Below are 19,063 nucleotides of genomic sequence, written 5' to 3' on the forward strand. Positions count from 1 at the left end.
CCACCGGGCCCTGCCCAACCCCATTCCCAGGTGCTCGCTAGAGAGGCCTACCCTGGGTAAAGTCAGGAAAACCTCCTGACCCTTTTAGGGAGACTGTGCCCACAAGCAGCCGTGCCAAAGAAAATAACACTTAACCTTGCTCTTCATTAGCAATGCACCCAAACTATTATCAAATTATTATTTTGGTTTGGGGCCTATACCTGACTGTGCTCAGAAATCATTCCTGGTCTACCTCTGTGCTCAGAAATCATTCCTGGAAGTGTTCAGGGAACACTTTGATGTTTGATCCTAGAGATCAAACATGTGTTTGCTACTTGCAAGGGAAGTGCCTTACTATCTCTCTGGCCCCAAAATACTATTTTAAAGGATCACTTTTTTTTTAGGGGCTAAGAGGGTGGGGCACACCTGGCAATGCTCAGGGCTTGCAACTGGCTCTGCACTCTGGAATTATTCCTAGTGACACTCAGGGGACCATGTGGGATGTCAGGGATCGAACCCAGGTTGGCTGCATGCAAGGTAAGTGCTCTGCCCACTGTACTCTCTCTCTAGTCCCTAAAGGAACTTTTTGATAATTCAACAATTATAAATAATCCCTGCACATAAAACCTCTGGGTATGACCCTCAGTCCCTTACTTCCCCAAAAACCATAAATCAAGTAGTATATGCCGTACCCCCAAGAAAACATGCTAATGTTTTCTTACCCTGGGCAACTTTTTAGAATTTCCCACTCAGTTATCACAATAGTTACCTATGATAAATCCCTTTATAAAATTTAATTTAATTTTAGCTTCCAAAGGTTCCCAAGAAGCAATGTGGCAAACAACACACCTTAGGTCCATGCCTGAAATATAGCTTGAAATTCTATTTCTAATTTATTTCTTTATTTTACATTTATTTTTAAATTTGGGAGTAGGGTGATACCTGGCAGTACTCAGGACTTCTGGCTCTATGTTCAAGGATCACTTGCAACAGTCTGCAGGAAACCAGATGTGGTGCTAGTGACTGAGCTAGGACCAGCTGCATACAAGGCAAATGCCTCAACCCCAGAACTACCTCACCAGTCCTCAATTTCCAATTCAGACAAAGTATAAAGTTACCTGGGCATAGATTTATGAAGTTGTTGTGTTTCTTTTTGGCCCCATTGTTCTTTGTAACAAATAAAAGACTGAACAAGTGCGTATAAATACCTCTTAAAATCCAACTTGATGCCTTTGTTGCTTTTTATAACTTCAGCCAGCCAATCCTGTAAAGTATTATCACTGTTTGTTTCAGGGGGATGGGCCATAATAGGCTGGCTGTGCTCTGATCCATCACTTGGAAGAATGACGTCAGCCTCTATCATGTGAGTAGTACCTGAGCAAATAAAATTTCTTAAGTTAAAGCCAATGTAACACAGACCACAGGAGATGCAATCTCTAATATCTTTTTTTTTTGCTTTTATTTATTTTTAAATTTTTATTAGTGAGACATCATGAGGTACAGTTGTAGACTTACAAATTTTTGTGCTTGGGTTTCAATTATACAATGATCAAATACCCATCCCTCCACCAGTGCCCATTCTCCACCACCAGTGATCCCAGTATCCCTCCCACCCCCCATCCCCCCATCCCGAGGCAGGGCATTCCCTTTTGTTCTCTCTCTCTCTTATTGGGTGTTGTGGTTTGCAAAAGAGGCAATGGGTGACAATCATGTTTAGTCTATAGTCAACTTTCCGCATGCTTCTCCCATCCTGGGAGGATCCTCCCAACACCTTTTATTTGGTGCTCCCTTCTCTAACTGAGCTCCCTTTTCCTGAGCATGTGTGGCTGGCCTCCAAGCCATGGAGTAAAATTCCTAGTACTTATCTCGGCCATTCTTGGGTGTTAGTCTCCTATTTTGTTACTTTATGTTCCCCAGATGAATGCAATCTTTCTATGTCTATCCCTTTCTTTCCGAGTCATTTCACTTAACATGATACTTTCCATGTAGTACCACTTGTATGTAAATTTCATGACTTCGTCTTTTCTAACAGCTACATAGTACTCCATTGCGTAAATGTACCAAAGTTTTTTTAACCAGTCATCTGTTCTCAGGCACGCAGGTTTTTTCCAGATTCTGGCTATTGTAGAGTGCTGCAATGAACAAACAATTGCAGATGTCACTTCGACTATACTTTTTTGCCTCTCTGGGGTATATTCCCAAGAGTGGTATTGCTGGGTCAAATGGGAGCTCAATTTCTAATTTTTTGAGAATCATCCATACTGTTTTCCAAAAGGGCTGAACCAGTCAGCATTCCCACCAGCAGTGAAGGAGGGTCCCTTTCTCGCTACAACTGCGCCAGCACTGGTTGCTCTTGTTCTTGTGGATATGTGCCAGTCTCTGCGGTGTGAAATGATATCTCGTGTGTGGTTTTGATCTGCATCTCCCTGATGATTAATGATGTGGAGCATTTTCTCATGTGCCTTTTAGCCATTTGGATTTCTTTTTTGTGAAAGTTTCTATTCATTTAATCTCCCCATTTTTTGATGGGGTTGGATGTTTTTTTCTTGTGGAGTTCAACCAGTACTTTGTATATCCTTGATATCAATCCCTTATCGGATGTGTATTTGGCGAATATCCTTTCCCATTCTGTAGACTGTCTTTGTATTTTGGTCACTGTTTCTTTTGAGGTGCAGAAGCTTCTTAGTTTAAGATAGTCCCATTTATTTATCTATGTTTTCACTTGCTTGGCCAGCGGTGTGTCATCTTTGAAGATACCATTAGCTTCAATGTCATGGAGGGTTTTGCCAACTTTTTCCTCAATGTACCTTATGGTTTCTGGTCTGATGTTGAGGTCTTTAATCCACTTTGATCTTACTTTTGTACATGGAGTTAGGCAGAGATCTGAGCCCACTTTTTTGCATGTAGCCATCCAGTTTTGCCAGCACAATTTGTTAAAGAGGCTTTCCTTGCTCCACTTCACTTTTCTTGCCCCCTTATCAAAGATTAGATGGTCGTATGCTTGGGGGGAGATGATATAGGCCTTTTGGGGGTAAATCTATAGGAGGGAGGGGGGAGGATCCTAAGTGGTGTTCAGAAGGTTCGGGAGTCCTATAGGCAACTCTTGGCCGACTGGGCTAGTGGATCAGCACAAGGGCCCCAGGATTCTCTGTTGTCAGATCCTGCAGTGCTGGGACCTCCAGGGCTGCCCCTGGCAATGGTCAGGGAACTCTACAGTGTCAGGAATCAAATCCAGATTAGGAGTAAAACTCTGTACTATCTCCTGGCTTGTTCATAAAGTTCTTAAGCAGTCCTCATATTATTTCATTTCTTCCCATACATGATAAAGTCAGTATATGTGGGAGCCCTAACAAGCCTTTGTTTATGGTTCTAAGAGTAAAAACAATACTTTCAGTTTTTCAATCTTCAAACTTGAAACTAGCCATGTACGATTAAATTCGGAATCCTATGCACTGACTCAGTTCTTAGACTTAAAGGTCACTGATTTAAAAGCAACCCTACAAAAGGCAGTAAGGTTCAAAGGTCACTAGGTATGAATGTTTTAGTAGATATGATAGGCTGATATGATTGGCTGACTCTAAAAATGGCTGAAGGTGATTTTTGCCTCTCTTTCTTGTTCTCTCTTACTTTTCCCCTTGCTGGGCTGTCTTTGAGACTTACTTTGACCACGAGAAGAAGGTGAAAGTAAAACCGTCCATTCCAGGTCTAGATCTTAAAAGTCTGGCAGCTTCTGTGTTCATCTTAAAATTCAGATACCATGAAAGGAAGTTTAGGTAAAGCTAAAGAAGACTCATAGAACACATGGGGGGCGGGGGGGAGAGGGGAAAAGACAGAGAGAGACAGAGAGACAGAGATAGAGAGACAGAGACAGAGAGAGATCACATGAAGGTCTCCTGTCTGACAACATTAAAGGCTTCTGACATGTGAGTAAGCCACTTTAGAATTTCTAGGCTTATCAGTGTTCCTGATCTGTATACCACATTTCACTATAACTGTCACTGTCCTCTCATTGTTCATCGATTTGCTCAAGTGGGCCCAGTAACGTCTCCATTGTGATACTTGTTACTGTGTTTGGCATATCGAATACGTCATGGGTAGCTTGCCAGGCTTTGCCGTGTGGGCGAGATACTCTTGGCAGCTTGCCGGGCTCACCTAATGGGGTGGAGGAATCGAACCTGGGTCAGCCGCATGCAAGGCAAATGCCCTACTTGCTGTGCAATCAGTTGACCCACAAAATCAGGAAAATTATAAATCCTTACTTGAGGCCAGCAAGAATTAGGTGTACTTTATTATTCACAATAGTAAACAGTAACAAAAGCTTGAAACATGGCACTTGTTTGTGGATCAAGTGTATTCTTTCTATAATCGAGGCAGGGAGGACACACTAATGGAAACTGAAAGAGCAACAAAGAAATTGAGAGAGGCATCTGTTTTATATACCGCAGTAACGCTTTGGGCAACATCACAGCAACAAGGAGAGGATGAGATATCTGAAGAATGTGTGGGATTTTTGCTTAAGGAGGTTGTCAGGCAAAGAGTTTAAAGTGTTAACTATCTTCTTTTAAATGACTAAAATAAAGAATAGGCAGAGATCAGCGAGTTAAGGCAGCATACAAAGAAACTATTCCCAATTTAGCATTTGCGCTAAATTAGAACATAACATCATGCATCCTCAAGTAAGTGCAGTCTCAGGTCAAAATTACAGTCAGGATACTGCTAGGAAACTTTGGTTTGACCATCAAAACCAAAGCAAGTGTGGAATCTGGACAAATCCTTGACCTTGGATTACAAACTCAGATTACCCAGCACTTCAGGAAGGTGTGGCAGGTAATAGAGAGGTGGACTGGAAATAACATAAGGACACTGGTGTGTGGGGCCAGGCACTTTGGTGATAGTGGGATCCAGTGACTTTTTGCATCAAAACTTAAATATGAACACCATTGTAATCATGTTACCTACAGCACAATCAAAGATACACGTTAAAGACTTCAGCTAGGCAGCAAGTCCTGTATCCACACCACTAGGAAAAAAAAAAGAACATCCAGAATATTGGGGCTATAGCCATAATACAGTGGGTAAGGTGCTCGCCTTGCACATGACCAATATGGGTTCTATCTCCAGCATCCCAAATGGTAACCCCCTCCCCGCCCTGAGCACTATCAGGAGTAATTCCTGAGTGCAGAGCCAGGAGTAACTCCTGACATCACTGGGTGTGCTTTCCTCAAAAAAAAAAAAAATTATAATAACTTCCAGAATCTTAAGGGTATTGTACCAGGTTACTTTATAAAGTACTATATCTAAGAGATTTTGAGGTGAGTGACTTATAAATTGATATATAGAAAGTCCACAACCTTTTAAACGAAATTGTTTCCACTTGGACCCAAAAAGACAGAGTTCTAAATGAAAAGAGCTCTGTGGGCTCTCAAATTTCTAAGGGCAAGAAACAGAATGAAAAGCTACTCAGCTGCAAATGGAGGTGATTTTTCAATAGACCCATGTAGATATGCTCAACAGTATTAATCTTTAGGAAAATGAAAATCTAAAACACAATGAGATGCCAATCCACACAGACAGGGATGGTTATAATGAAGAAGAGTAACAAGCGTGGTTTGGCAAGGACAAAAAAGGAGTTGAGAACCTCAGTGATTCTGTTGGTGGGGATATAAAAAGGTGCCGCTGCTCTAGAAAAGCTTGGCAGTTCCTCAAAATGTTAAACGAGTTACAATACGACCCAGCAATTTCACTTCTAGACACATACAAGTGAAGTGCAATATGTTTCCACAAATAATCTGAACACAAACGCTCACAGCAACATTATTTATAGTAGCTAGGAAATGAAGCAAGCCCAAATGTCTATCACTTGATGAATGACTAAACAAAATGTGGTGCAACCATACAAAAACTATCATTTGGCCACAAGAATAAGATCAGAGCTGGAGATAGCCTTCATCTTACAGCTGATTTCCAGCATGAGTACAGGGGCTGGAGAGATAATACACTGGGTAGGGCACTTGCCTTATGGAGCACTATGCCTTGGATTTGATCCACCACTAGGTATAGCCCCTAAGCATTGTTGGAGAGGCCTTTAATTTATGTTTAATCAAAAAAAAATTAAACTAGGATATAAAAGAAGTCTCCTGCCCCTGTGCCTGGCTGTTCCTCGCCGGGGTCCCTTGGAGGGGAGTGGGTTGAGCTTTCCTCCCCGCCCCGACCAGGGCTCCGGCAGCCGAAGACCTCCAGGACCAGCCACCACCATGCCGAGACCACTCTCCGCACACATGAAGGTACTGGCAGAGGGACAAAGCCACGCGGGTTCTGGGGCCAAGATCTCCAAGCCTACTCGGATTGGAGTTGAGCATCCTCCACCCAGATCCTCCAAATCCCAGTAGGCGGGGGTCACACCCACCACCTGGCCCCCTGGCGCCGTGTAATCCCATCAGCGGCCAAGACTCAGAGACTATAAAATCCAGCTCCCGGAACCGCGCGGCTACGGCCGTGCGCGCGACATCTTATCAGGACATCTTTTTATGACATCTTATTATCTCATTCCTACTTTGGACAAACTGGCAGGCTATCGAATGTAGCCTGCCCACAGGGCAGAGTCTGGCAAACTCCCCGTGGCGTACCAAATATGACAAATACCAGTAACAATGATGGGTCTCATTCTCCTAAAGAGCCTTGAATATAATCTCAGGGCTAGGATGAAAGAGACGTTACTGAGGCCTGCTTGAGGCAATTGACGAATAACAGGATGATGAATGAATGAATGAATGAATGAATAAAAGAAGTTAAGTGGCTTCTTTATAAATCATTCATTCATCCCTATATATATGTATGTTTTAATTAAAAAAATATATATATAAAGGAATACTCCATGCACTTTTTTTTCTACAACAGAAAAATTTTGAGAAAAGAACACCATGCTAAGTGAAAGAAGCTAGTCACATATTTTTTAAAAACTATAAAATGCTGTCCATAATTTTGATTTTGAGACGAGAAAAAAAATTTCCTTGATGAAATGGGAAATTAGGTGATACCAAAGCATTAAAGTGTAAGAGAACATATAGCCAGTAAAGAAATCGGATGAGGGGGACCTGAATGATAGCACAACGGGTAAGGCACTTGCCTTGCACACAACCAATCCAGATTCAATTCCTGGCACCCCACATGGTTCCTAGGAGTGATCCCTGAGTGCAGAGCCAGGAGTAAGCTCTGAGCACAGCTGGGTGTGACCCAAAACAAACAAACAAGTAAATAAATAAAAAGAAAGAAACCTGATGAGGAGCAGAGTTTAGATATAAGGCAGGACTTAACAGATTTCTAAGGTGATTTGAAGACTCCAATAAATAGCACTTCGTTCCCCACCTAGATTCTGAAAAATAAAACTGTTAAGTTAGCAGATCGAACTCACAGTATTCCCTTTATCACCTAGAAAGCTAAGTCAGAAGGTGCGACTTAGATGAGAAGTAAATGAGTTTATCAACTCCTAACTTCTAGCGCTACCTCCCAGTCCAAACTAAGAACAGCTGCTTCAAAGGAAAGCTCCAGCAACTTTCTGCTGTAGGAAATACCCAGATTTCTGCCTCCCTCTGTCCAGGTGGAAGAGGAGAAAGGAGCAAACTACTGGCCCAGGAACACTGACAGGTCAGCTCCACTCAGTTAAACACTAGGTAACAAAAGTCTACCTCAGTGAGAGGAATGGAGAAGATAATCCTAAAACATTTAGGGGGATAAAAATTCCTTCCAGAAACCAGAGTGACGGGCCTCTAACCAAGATAGTTATAGTAACTACTTTAAGTGGTCATATGGAAGGTTGCCTGGGGACACTGGTAGAGAGAAAATGACACTGATGGCAGGATTGGTGATAGAACATTGTATATCAAACACTCAACTATGAGTAATTTTGTAACTCGTGGTGCTTTAATAAAATAAAATTTGGGGGAAAGGAAAAAAATCACCTGACTTATGCTTTAAAACTTTGGATTCGTAGAAAATGAACTGGACAGGAACAGGGAAAGAGACTTGCCAAATGAAGGCACAATTCTACCAAGAGCTCTGGCTTCAAGTGAACAAAAATTCAGATTCACTCTAATGAAGACTCTACATCACACGACTAAGGAGTACAGGAGAGGGTGAGCTGCAGGCATGCAGCAGACCAGTGATGCTCTCAGGATCTTCCCGTCTCAATTCCTCACTGTCTTGGTGTTGCCTTCAGCTGATTTGCAGTATGTGTGGAGGGGCTGGAGAGACAGTACAGTGGGTAGGACACTTGCCTTGAATACAACTGATGTGGCTTCAATCCCCAGCATCCCAAATGGTCCCCAAGCACCAGCAGAAGTAATTCCTGAACACAAAGCCAGTGTGGCTTTAACCCTGAGCACCGCCAAGTATGGGCCCAAAACAAAACCCAAAAAACCAAACACAAAAAAATCCCCATTATGATTGTAAAATAACACCAGTACCATAAAGGTAAAGGTAAAGGCCCTCCCGTTGTTCATCGATTTGCTCGAGCGGGCCCAGTAACGTCTCCATTGGAGACTTTGTTGTTACTGTGTTTGGCATATCGAATACGTCACGGGGAGCTTGCCAGGCTCTGCCGTGCGGGCGAGATACTCTCGGTAGCTTGCCGGGCTCTCCGAGAGGGGCGGAGGAATCAAACTCGGGTTGGCCATGCTGGCTGCATGCAAGGCAAACGCCCTACCGCTGTGCTATGGAGTTACATATTTTCAGAGATTTCAATTTATACAGGTATCTTCCTTAATAATAATGGATACAACATATAATCAATATACTTTACTTGTGGAACCAAGTCAGATCACTTGCCCTCCGTAAGAACAAAACGGTTCATCAAAAAAAGTGCAAGTGCTGAGTAAACTTATTCTCACTTAATCTCATCTACACCTGTAGTTGGAAACAGAATCATTCTCCAGGAGCAGAAATTGGGTCTATTCATCAAACTCAAGTGTTTCATCTGTTTTCTTGCTTGCTTTTAAGGTTTCATATGGTAGTGCTTAGAAATGATTGCTATTCACAGGTAAATTAAAAAAAAAAAAAACAGGATATATTCTGTGCTTCCCCGGCACCTCCAGAAGTGGCTGCCAAGCATATAGTTAGGAGTAACCCCTGAATACCACCAGACCTCTCCACAAAACAAAACAAAATAAAATGAAAAAGTATGTATGTACCTCATTATTCAAGTACTGTCCAGCCCAGCCCACTGAACACCTTCCCCACTTCAGGATTCCTTCCCTTCCCACTCTGGCAAGCTCAGTGTTGTGTTCAGAAATCCAGGGTTGGTTTTGCTTGACTTTGTCTATAAAATAACTTTTGTAGGGGCCAGAGAGATAGTACAGTGGGTAGGGTGTCTGCTTTGCATGCAACCAACCTGGGTTTGATCCTCGGCATCCCATATGATCGGCCAAGCACCTCAGGACTAATTCCTGAGTGCAAAGCCAGAAATAACCCGTATGGCCCAAAAACAAAACAAAAAGGCTTAATATTTTCTTTTTCACTAGCATATTTTTAATACAAATGCTTTTAAAATCTACATTCAGAAATGTATTGCATAAAACTATTATTTTGTGGAATAATGTCTATGAACCAGTCTTGACAGCCAGACAAGGCGACCTGAGACTCAGTGCCGAGCTCATCGGGGGGCTCAGCACTAGGGTTCAGTGAGGCAGTGTTGGGGTCACGGGGGCCACTCTTGGGGTTGCTGAGAAGAGGGGGTTAGCAGCGCTGGAGATCAAACTAGATCAAACTCAGAAACATGCAAAGCATGAGCACTGGCCCCTGAGCTCTCTCCCTTGAACTTCTCATGTTGAGTCACTCACTTCAAACTAACACAAGTCCTCAGTGATTCGCTTTCACTGTCCACTGCGGCTGCCAACAGGGGCACTTCATAGGAAAAGGCTAGGAAAACTGCCACTGTGTTCAACTACTAATGAACGGATATACAGATACGGCCACAGATTGAATTTTTCTGTTTGTTTATGAACCTCACCTGGTGATATTCATGACCTAGTCTGTGCTCAGGGATCACTTCCAGTGGTGCTCAGGGGACCAATTGGTGAGAAAGAGAGAACCAGGGTTCTCCACATGCAAAGCATGTGCCTTAACCTCTATATATCTCTTTGACCCTAGGTTGATTAAACCAAAAGGCCTGGTGTTTAGTCTAGGAATAAATATTGCCAAAAGCAATTAATTATAAATCAGTATACAATGGCTTCATTCATTCATTCATTCAAAAATTATTTATTAAATGAACTTCTTAGTACATTCTAAGAAACTCAAAACTATGTAAGACTCTTGAACCTGATCTTTAAAATCTTACTCAAATACAATATATAAGCAAGTATAATAATAATATATAATAGTTTCAAATAAGACAAAAGAAAATCACTTTTGGAAAATAAGAAAATCCTTTTTTTTATTTTTTTAGGTGGTGGTGGTAGTGGTGGTGGAGGGCATTTGCTAAGGCAACACCTATTGGTGCTCAGATGCTATTACTGGTTCTGTGCTCAGGAGTGACCCATGGTGGTACTTAGGGAACTAAATGTGGTGTTGGGGATGAACCCGGCTTGCCATTAAAGTGGCAGGGCAAGTGCCTTACTTCTGGTATCATCTCTCCTCCCCGTAAAACATGCTCCATCCTTTCATTCTGGAATTTGTTCATTCTGCAAACAAAATTCTATCTTTTATGAAAATGTTTACGTCAGCTTTGAATTTACTTGGACCCGGAGGTCTCTAATACTGCTAATAGTCCTCAATAGTCCTGAAATCAAAGTTTTGATACCTCCAATGCAAATAAATACATGAATCTTGACTTACTTCTCAGTGCCTCATTCATTTGAGCCTTGTGGTTAGCTGCATGAGACCAGGTGATCTGGGCGCCATCGTCTGCTGTTATCTGATTATTTCTCAGAAAATATTCCAATATGTTTTCACTCCAAGAACCTAAAATAACGGCATTTACAAAGAAAGGAATGATTCATAAAGTAATTTACACTTCTCCTTTTTTGTTTTAACTTTTCACTCTCTTTTAAGAATGCTGAGGATCAAACCCAGGGCCTTATTCATGTGAAGTCTGAGCTCCACCCCTGAGTTGATCCCCTGCCTCAAAGAAAACATCTTCAGACTGACAAAGAGAGAAAATATAAGGTAATTTTATTGGGAGAACTACAAGATTTTTAACAGGTATTATGATGTGGCAAGTATTATATATAAACACATACAAGTGCCATATGTTAATATGTCCCATATATAATACATGTAAGTATTCATTAGTAAATATATAGAACTGTCTGAACCTCAAAAGAATGAAGTAATATATAGGAAGAAAAAAAACTGCTAAGAGTGCTTGTGGCGGAGGTGGTCCTGGCACTGGGGATCAAATCAAGAACCTCAGAAATGCATGACAGACTGTGGTATTACCACTGGGCTAAACTACTGGCCCAAGGAGCAGATCCTTAAACCAGAAATTTTCACACATGGGTCCATATAAGTAAAATGCTTAGAAATCCAAAGTTATATGTACAAAAACGTCCAACTTTTGCACAAAGTAATTGTTTTTTCCAGCTCACACTCTATTTTGTGTTTACATCAAGAATTTGTTTTGGAGGTGGCAGGGTTGGGCCAAACTCAGCAGTGCTCAAGAATTACTCCTGCTTGTGATCTCTCCTGGTGGTGTTCAGGGGACCATATGTGCTGCCGGGGATCGAACGAGGATTGCATGTGAGGCAAGCACCTTATCTCCTTAATATCTCTCCAGTCCCTCTATCAACAATTTAGAACCTTAAATTATACGTTTTTGCAAATTCAACTTCAAAGTACAAGCCTCAGTAACATTTTTATGGGTAAGTAAACACCAGAGTTAGTATATTTACTAGATTTATATCACAGAGAAAATTAAGCATGATTCTATTAAAATCTATCAACTATTTTTGTAAACCTGATTTTACTCTTACTAAAATATGTGACTTAACCAACTAACACGATTGGAGAAATAACAGTGAAATAGCTGATTCCAGTTCTATTTCACATTATGCCACATGTTAATATAACAATGGGCAAAATATTGTGATATCAGTAACCCTTAATTTTGCCTCCCTAATTCTTCTCATTCATTTAAATATGAAAATAAAGCTCCTAGGGGGCTGGAGTGATAGCACAGCGGGTAGGGCATTTGCCTCACATGAGGACAACCCGGGTTTGATTCCCAGTATCCCATATGGTCCCCCGAGCACCGCCAGGAGTAATACCTGAGTGCATGAACCAGGAATAATCCCTGTGCATTACCGGGTGTGACCCAAAAAGCAATAAAATAAAATAAACAAAATAATTTTTAAAATAAATAAAATAAAATAAAGCTCCTAGGCTGTGAATTCCCTATGAATGAAATTGTCTTCTGAAAATAAATTTCATCAAACAATAAAAAACTAGAAAATAATCAGAAATTGCAAAGAAAACAATTCACAATGAAAAGGCATGTAAAGATAAGTTCTAATATGACTGGAACTTAGCAATCACTCTATGTTGGTTTATAGAATAAAGATAGAAGTCCATTTCCCCCCTACATATTATCAAGAAACAAAGGAATCTGGAATTAAAGTAATACCATTTATATAAGTACTCCCAAAATGAAACTTTTAAGAATAAATCTAACATAATATGAAGAAAACTATAAAACTCAACATACATCTTTGGCCAAAGAGCAAAATCATATAGTCTTTTCAACAAATAGTGTTGAAAAAAAAAACAAATAATGTTGAAACAAAGAATATTCACTTACAAAAAAAAATTAAGTCACAAACCTTGTATCCTTCACAAAAATTAATTTAAAAAAAAGTAAAACTAGAAGATTACTAGAAGATAGCACAGTAGGAAACCTAGACAGTATTCAGATTGCAACAGTGCCTGATCCATGAAAGAAATAAATGATATGTTGGACCGGAGTGAAAGTACAGTGGGTAGGGCATTTGCCTTGCAATCAGCTGACCCAGTTCAATCCCCAGCATCCCCTATGGCCCCTCGAGCACCGTCAGGAGGAATTTCTGAGTGCAGAGTCGGGAGTAAGCCCTGAATATCACTGGGTTTAACTCAAAAAGCCAGAAAAATGGAAAAGAAAGAAATGATATGTTGAGCTTCATTGAACTTAGAAACTTTCCCACCAGATACAGTACAGAAGTTAAGGCAATTCCCTTGCAATGCAGTCAATGTGAGACTGATTCCTGGCATCAAGCATGGTCCCCCAAACACCAGCTGGGATCACTCCTGAGCACAAAGCCAGGAATAGTTCCAGAGCACTGCCAGGCATAGTCAACCCATCTTCCCCAAATAATAAAGATTAGAGATTTCCTGCAGCCAGAGAAATAGCTCAACATTGTATGCACTGCAATTCAGAAGGCCCATGTTCATTCAGACACAGCATAATCCTGGCACTGAGCTAGGAGTCGCCCCTCTGCCCAGCCCCTAAGAATTAGAAATTTTTGACGAGAAAGACAGTATCCAAAGAATAAAAGGACGGAAAAAAGAAAAAAGGAAAAGAATAAGAAGACCAGCTATAGAGTAGAAAATTTTGTTTGCAAAGGACATTTGATAAAACTGGCTTCAAATGCTGATTCATAGACACTTGATGATACACAGAAATTTCCTACCAGTAGGTGTAAAAGTTTCTGCTGCTTAAATGACAGCGAATTTGAATATTCAATCTCAATATGAACCAGCACCAACCTATACATTTGAAAATGTTATAACTTACTTAGAATTGTTGTCTAAAATATACAAAGAATTAAATTTAAAAAATTTTTAAAAAGAATTCAATCAATGGGAAAATGAATGATCGGATTAAAAATCTGAAATCAGACATTTCATTAATGAAGATATTCACATGTCAAGTAGCATACGAAAAGATGCTCCACTTCATGTTATCACGGAAATGTGTTATCACGGAAATGCAAACACACACAACAAGGAGAAACTTTTTAGAAGGAACCAAATCCAGCATACTGACACCCAAATGCTGGTAAGAAGGTAGAGAAAAGGAACTCTCTTCTTTGTTGGTGGGAATACAAAATGTTACAGTCACTTTGGAAGACAGTTTTTGTAGCTTTTCATAAGGAAACATAACTCTTACTACAGGTTCCAGTAATCACACTCCTTGGTTGGTGCTGATCCAAAGAAATTGAGAACTTACATTCACACAAAAAGTGCACAGATGTTTATAGCAGCTTTATTTAAAACTGCCAAAACTTGGATGCAACCAAAATGTCTTTCATTTGGTAAGTGGGTAAATTATGACACACTTAGCCAAGAGAGTATTATTCAACACAAAAAAACAAACAAACCAAAATAAACAAAAAAATTCCCAGAGTCATCAAATTAAAAAAAGACCTGGAGGAAATTTAAATGCAGTGAAATCCTAAGTGAAAAAGCCAAATAAAAATTTCTATGATATGGTTCCAGCTAAATAACATTCTGGAGAAGGCAAAACTATGCAGACACTTAAAAAAAAGTGTTGGTCAATGCTCAAAACAGAGGCGTATATGTGTGGAGGGGTCTGGGGTGGTGAATAAGCACAACCATAGAATTTATGAATTTTGGGGGGTTTAGTTTTGGTTTGGGGGCCATATTCAGTGGTGCTCAAGGTTTATTCATGGCTCTGTACTCAGGAATCACTTCTGGCAGAGCTCAGAAGACCACGTGGGGTACCAGGACTAGAACACGATCCCACATGCACAAGGCAATTGAGCTACCCACTATACTATCACTCTAGCCCAGATTTTAGATTTTTGCTCAAGCTGGCCCAGTAACGGCTCCATTGTGAGACTTGTTATTACTGTTTGACATATCAAATACGCCTCGGGTAGCTTGCCAGGCTTTGCTTCGCATGCGAGATACTCTCGGTAGCTTGCCAGGCTCTCTGAGAGTGGTGGAGGCATCAAACCCGGCTTGGCCCGGCTGGCTGCACACAAGGAAAGCGGCCTACCTCTGTGCTATCGCTCCAGCCCTTTTAGATTCTTAAAAAATGTTTAAAATTTAATTTACTGTGATTTACAAAATTATTGATAGTTTTAGGCACATAATATCTCAACACCAATCCTACCACTAGTGTCAACTTCCCTCCACCAGTGTTCCCATATACCATTTCCCAACCCCCATCACCCACCCATCATCTTGCCAGGCACTTTACAAAGTTCCAGTGGTTGCAGTTTAGATCGCATGTTTTCAGTGTTGTTGGCTCTGCATGGATGAGGAAATGTATGTGTAAAGGGGAGATGACTAGGTCCCTCTGGACCCGTGTTTAGAAAAGAGAAGGACAGAGAAGGAAAGAAATCAAGCTGTAAGAGGAGGACAATTAGTTATGGGTGAACCAGAGTCAGGGCTTCATTTATACTGGTGATAGGGGTGAGTGGTATAGCCATATATCCAAAACACAAAACTCAACAACACGGATTTTAGATTTTTTTTTTATGGCAGTAAAACTGCTTTGCATGAAACTCTAAGGATGTATACATGTCACTGACTCAGTGAATTATGTACACCACCAGGTTAAATCACAAGCTTAAGTATGGTCTCCGAGTGATTATGTTCACAATTACAAAGCAGACTCAGACACCACCACTGTGGCGGGGTGGCCGCTTATCCAGGGGCTGAAATGACCATCTGCCACTCAATTTCCTGATAGCCCTAAAGCAGTTTTTAACGATGCAAGTCCCCCTTTTATTTATTCTTTTTATCAAAAAAAAAAAAAAAAGACAATCTACTGTCTTTCTAGGCCTCCCCAAATGCTCTCCCCCTTCACACTCATGCCCAGCACCAAGGTTCTGGGTCAGTTCATCGCACGCGGGCGCCGCGGCTCCGAGAAAGCCGTCAACGGAGGGGCCGGCCACCCCGGGAGGTTTCCAGGTGCCCCCAAGCTCAGCACCAGGGTCCAGAGGTTCCGGGCCAGCGCTTACCCGGGCCCCCGGCGCTCCCTGCCATGGTGACGGACGCCCTCGGGCCGCGCAGGCGCTGAGCTGTGGCCACCCGCCGCCGACCCGCGCAGGTGGAGGGGCGGCCCGGTCCCAGCCGAGAGCGCGCAGACGGCGGCGGCAGCGGAAGCGGAAGCGGTCGGTTCGCAGGCGTGCGCGCTGCGCCCTGCCTGGCGTGGCGTCCCGGGAGCTGGCCAGCGCAGGCCGCTCTGGCTGCGGGCGGCCCCTTTGGAAGGTCGACTTGGGAATCCAGGTCTGTCTAGCGAACTCTTCGGTGTTAGGCATGGCCGAGAGGGTGAGACCCCCAAATTCAAAATAGTTGCTGTGGAGTTTGAATCTTCAAACTTTAGATGTTTTTTTTCTCTTTCTCTCTTATTTAAAAGTTGGTGATACCGTTAAACGACGTGGGATCCTTTCTCCAGAAAAGAAACACTGTTTCTGCACAATGAAACGCAACTGTGTCTCACTTGTATCTCAGTAGGTTGGTCTCCTGTCTGGCAGGTCTGACGCTGTGCATTCCACCCCAGCATCATGGCACATGCTGAGTGCAGTACTCAGGCCACCGATGTTTGGGACCCTCCCCACTGCAACAGTGTGTGGATCTTGAGTGCACTTCAACCAAATGATCCCCCAGTAATCACAACAACAGAGATCATGGAAAGGCACATCCATGAATAAAAATAGGATAGGGCACTTGCCTTGCACATGGCTAAGGTTCGATTCCTGGAACTGCCTCATATGGTCTCCCAAGTTACGTCAGGAATGACCCTGAGTACAGAGCCAGGAATAAGCTTTGAGCACTGCTGAGTGTGGTCCCAACACCAAGATAAAAATAAAAAGAATGTAGCTTTAAGATCTCCTGTCTCTAAATATCTAGAATATCTGTTTACACACACACACACACAATCTTCTGACCTCTATTTTTATTGAAAAATTTTTTGCTAGCCTAATTGCTAATTCCCCTAATTTTAAGCTGCTTACTGCCCAATTCTAGTTTCAATGATGCCTGTTTTGATACCTCCTATATATTTTAATCCGTTTCCAGTTTATTTTGCAATTCAGTAAAGTTTCAAAATAAGACAAGTTCTGGAATAAATAACTCCTTTGGGCTCTTTGTGCCAGCTGGCAGTTCCTGTTTTCGTCATAAGTGTCTATGTGTAGATATCTTTTATTTTTGACACTTGTCAGGCTTCTTCAATCTGTGGGGTCCTGTCTAGATTTTATCTAAATATAGTTTTTCTGTCCTAGTCGCCTTTTATTCAGCAAATTGAACATATGTTAGAACTTCTCACTATGTAGCTATACATGTAGCTATATCTCGTATCTTTTTTTTTGTGGGGGGAGGAGGTCACATCGCTTTGTTGAGGGATTACTCCTAACTCTGCACTCAGATTACTCCTGGCAGGACTCTGGGGACCACATATGGTTCCAGGGATCAAATTTCAAACTTGGGTCACCTGCATGCTAGGCAAAATGCTCTAACTTGCTGTGCTATCTCTTGAGCCCTTAAATTTTTTTTTTAACTTCCCAAGCAATGCTCAGGAAGCCAAAGGTGCCATTTGGAGATTCTTTGAGGAAAGCTCGATTGGTAGTTCAATGCAAAGGGCCCAAGGATTGCTAGGGATGCTATGGATACCCAGGCCATCCACCTGGTGCTGGGGACCTCCAGGACTGCACTCTGGTACTCTGGAACCATGTGGTGAAAGGCACGGAACAAGGCAGGCTCACACTAGCCATGGCACCCTAGCTGCTGTACTATTTTCTGGCCCCTCAGATTTCAGTTCTTACATATTCTTACATTTTTACCCCTTTTCTAAATGAATTTCATTTATTTTTATGGGTTCCTATTTTCCAGATACCTTACCACTATTTAAAAACAGAAAGCATAAATCTAAGTAGCTTTTTATCGTTTCTACCTATCCTTAACTCTGAAGTCTAATTTCCATATGTACCTGCTTATTGTTTTACTTTTAGTAAACTGAGGCCTTCAATGAAGGGTTTTTTTTTTCTTTTATGGGATTTACATTTTTAAGTGTAACAGATTTTATTTGGAAGTTTTGAGAAAGGGAGGTTGGGAGAGAGGAGAAAGCGAGCAAGTGAGCACGGGCTTCTCCAAAATGGAGAGAGCCACAGCACACATCTCAGGAGGGGAGATGAGGGCAACACATGTGCTCGGGCATCACATGCACTTGGTCGCAACACATGGGTACAGGTAGCACATGAGTTCAGGCAGTATATGCACCAAGGTTTACATTTTATTTTTTCTAAAAGCATCACCAGTGTACGGCCACCGTAAGACAAACTAATTAGGCTGATTATAGGAGATTCCAAGTGAACTATAATTTTACATAATTTATACCTTTAGTTCCTCCACATTCTCAAGGTAAAATCCTTTGTGAGGATCCATTGTGAAAGGATGTTCCCTTGTTTGTCACTGTTCAACTTAAGATTTACTATCTTGTGTGAATCTAGAACTTCTGTCCTCTTCACCCCAGACTGTCTTAGTACTGCCTCAAGTTCTCTTCACTTTTTTTCTCTGGACATCCCTTACTTCTTAAAATCACCCTAAAGCTTTAAGTTCTTTTTTTTTTTTTTTTGTATTTTAATGTTTTGTTTTCAGGAGGGCTATGGTTTTAATTATCTCAAAATGCAATTTCTGGAAACAAACTTCCCACAATTGTGTATTTGATCATGCGTAGTAAAATCCTACTCAACTGATACTCTTTGCCCTTAAGACAGTCAACATGTAACCTATACAAAACCCATACATGGTAAGAAATAGGCCTGTCTGAGCAATTGATCATTTTCAGCAATTTTGCTGTTTATGGTGCCAAAGCTGGAAGTGCTCAAGAATCATTCCATACCTGGCAGTGCTCACAACTATATTATTTCATGATCAATCCAGAGCCTTCGCACAGGCAAAACATGTGATCTAACATTCACGTTATGTCCCTAGCTCCCATTTTAAGCAATTTCTACTTTAATTGCTTAAAGCTAAGTACCTTATTTATTAGTTATCTAGTATTAGTTGCCAAACATTAACAAATCACCAGAAAACTCTGCAGCTTACAATAATAGATGTTTATTATCTATACATTTTCTTTAATTTCTTA

General features: G+C 41.4%; 1 protein-coding gene across 1 annotated transcript in view; it reads right to left on the bottom strand.

The window, feature by feature from the left end:
• FAM151B (family with sequence similarity 151 member B) overlaps nucleotides 1–16,060 on the bottom strand; it is a 37,616-nt gene extending 21,556 nt beyond the window's left edge. Inside the window, exons 1-3 of the mRNA XM_056112569.1 lie at nucleotides 15,936–16,060; nucleotides 10,810–10,935; nucleotides 1,188–1,353 (exon numbers count right to left, since the gene is read on the bottom strand). Of these exons, the coding sequence (XP_055968544.1) occupies nucleotides 1,188–1,353; nucleotides 10,810–10,935; nucleotides 15,936–15,960 (317 nt within the window). The 5' untranslated portion in view covers nucleotides 15,961–16,060. The remainder of the gene's footprint in view (nucleotides 1–1,187; nucleotides 1,354–10,809; nucleotides 10,936–15,935) is intronic.
• Nucleotides 16,061–19,063: the final 3,003 nt, after the last annotated feature.

Source organism: Sorex fumeus, unplaced genomic scaffold (genome assembly GCF_029834395.1).
Source record: "Sorex fumeus unplaced genomic scaffold, SorFum_2.1 ptg000018l, whole genome shotgun sequence".
Classification (NCBI taxonomy): domain Eukaryota; kingdom Metazoa; phylum Chordata; class Mammalia; order Eulipotyphla; family Soricidae; genus Sorex; species Sorex fumeus.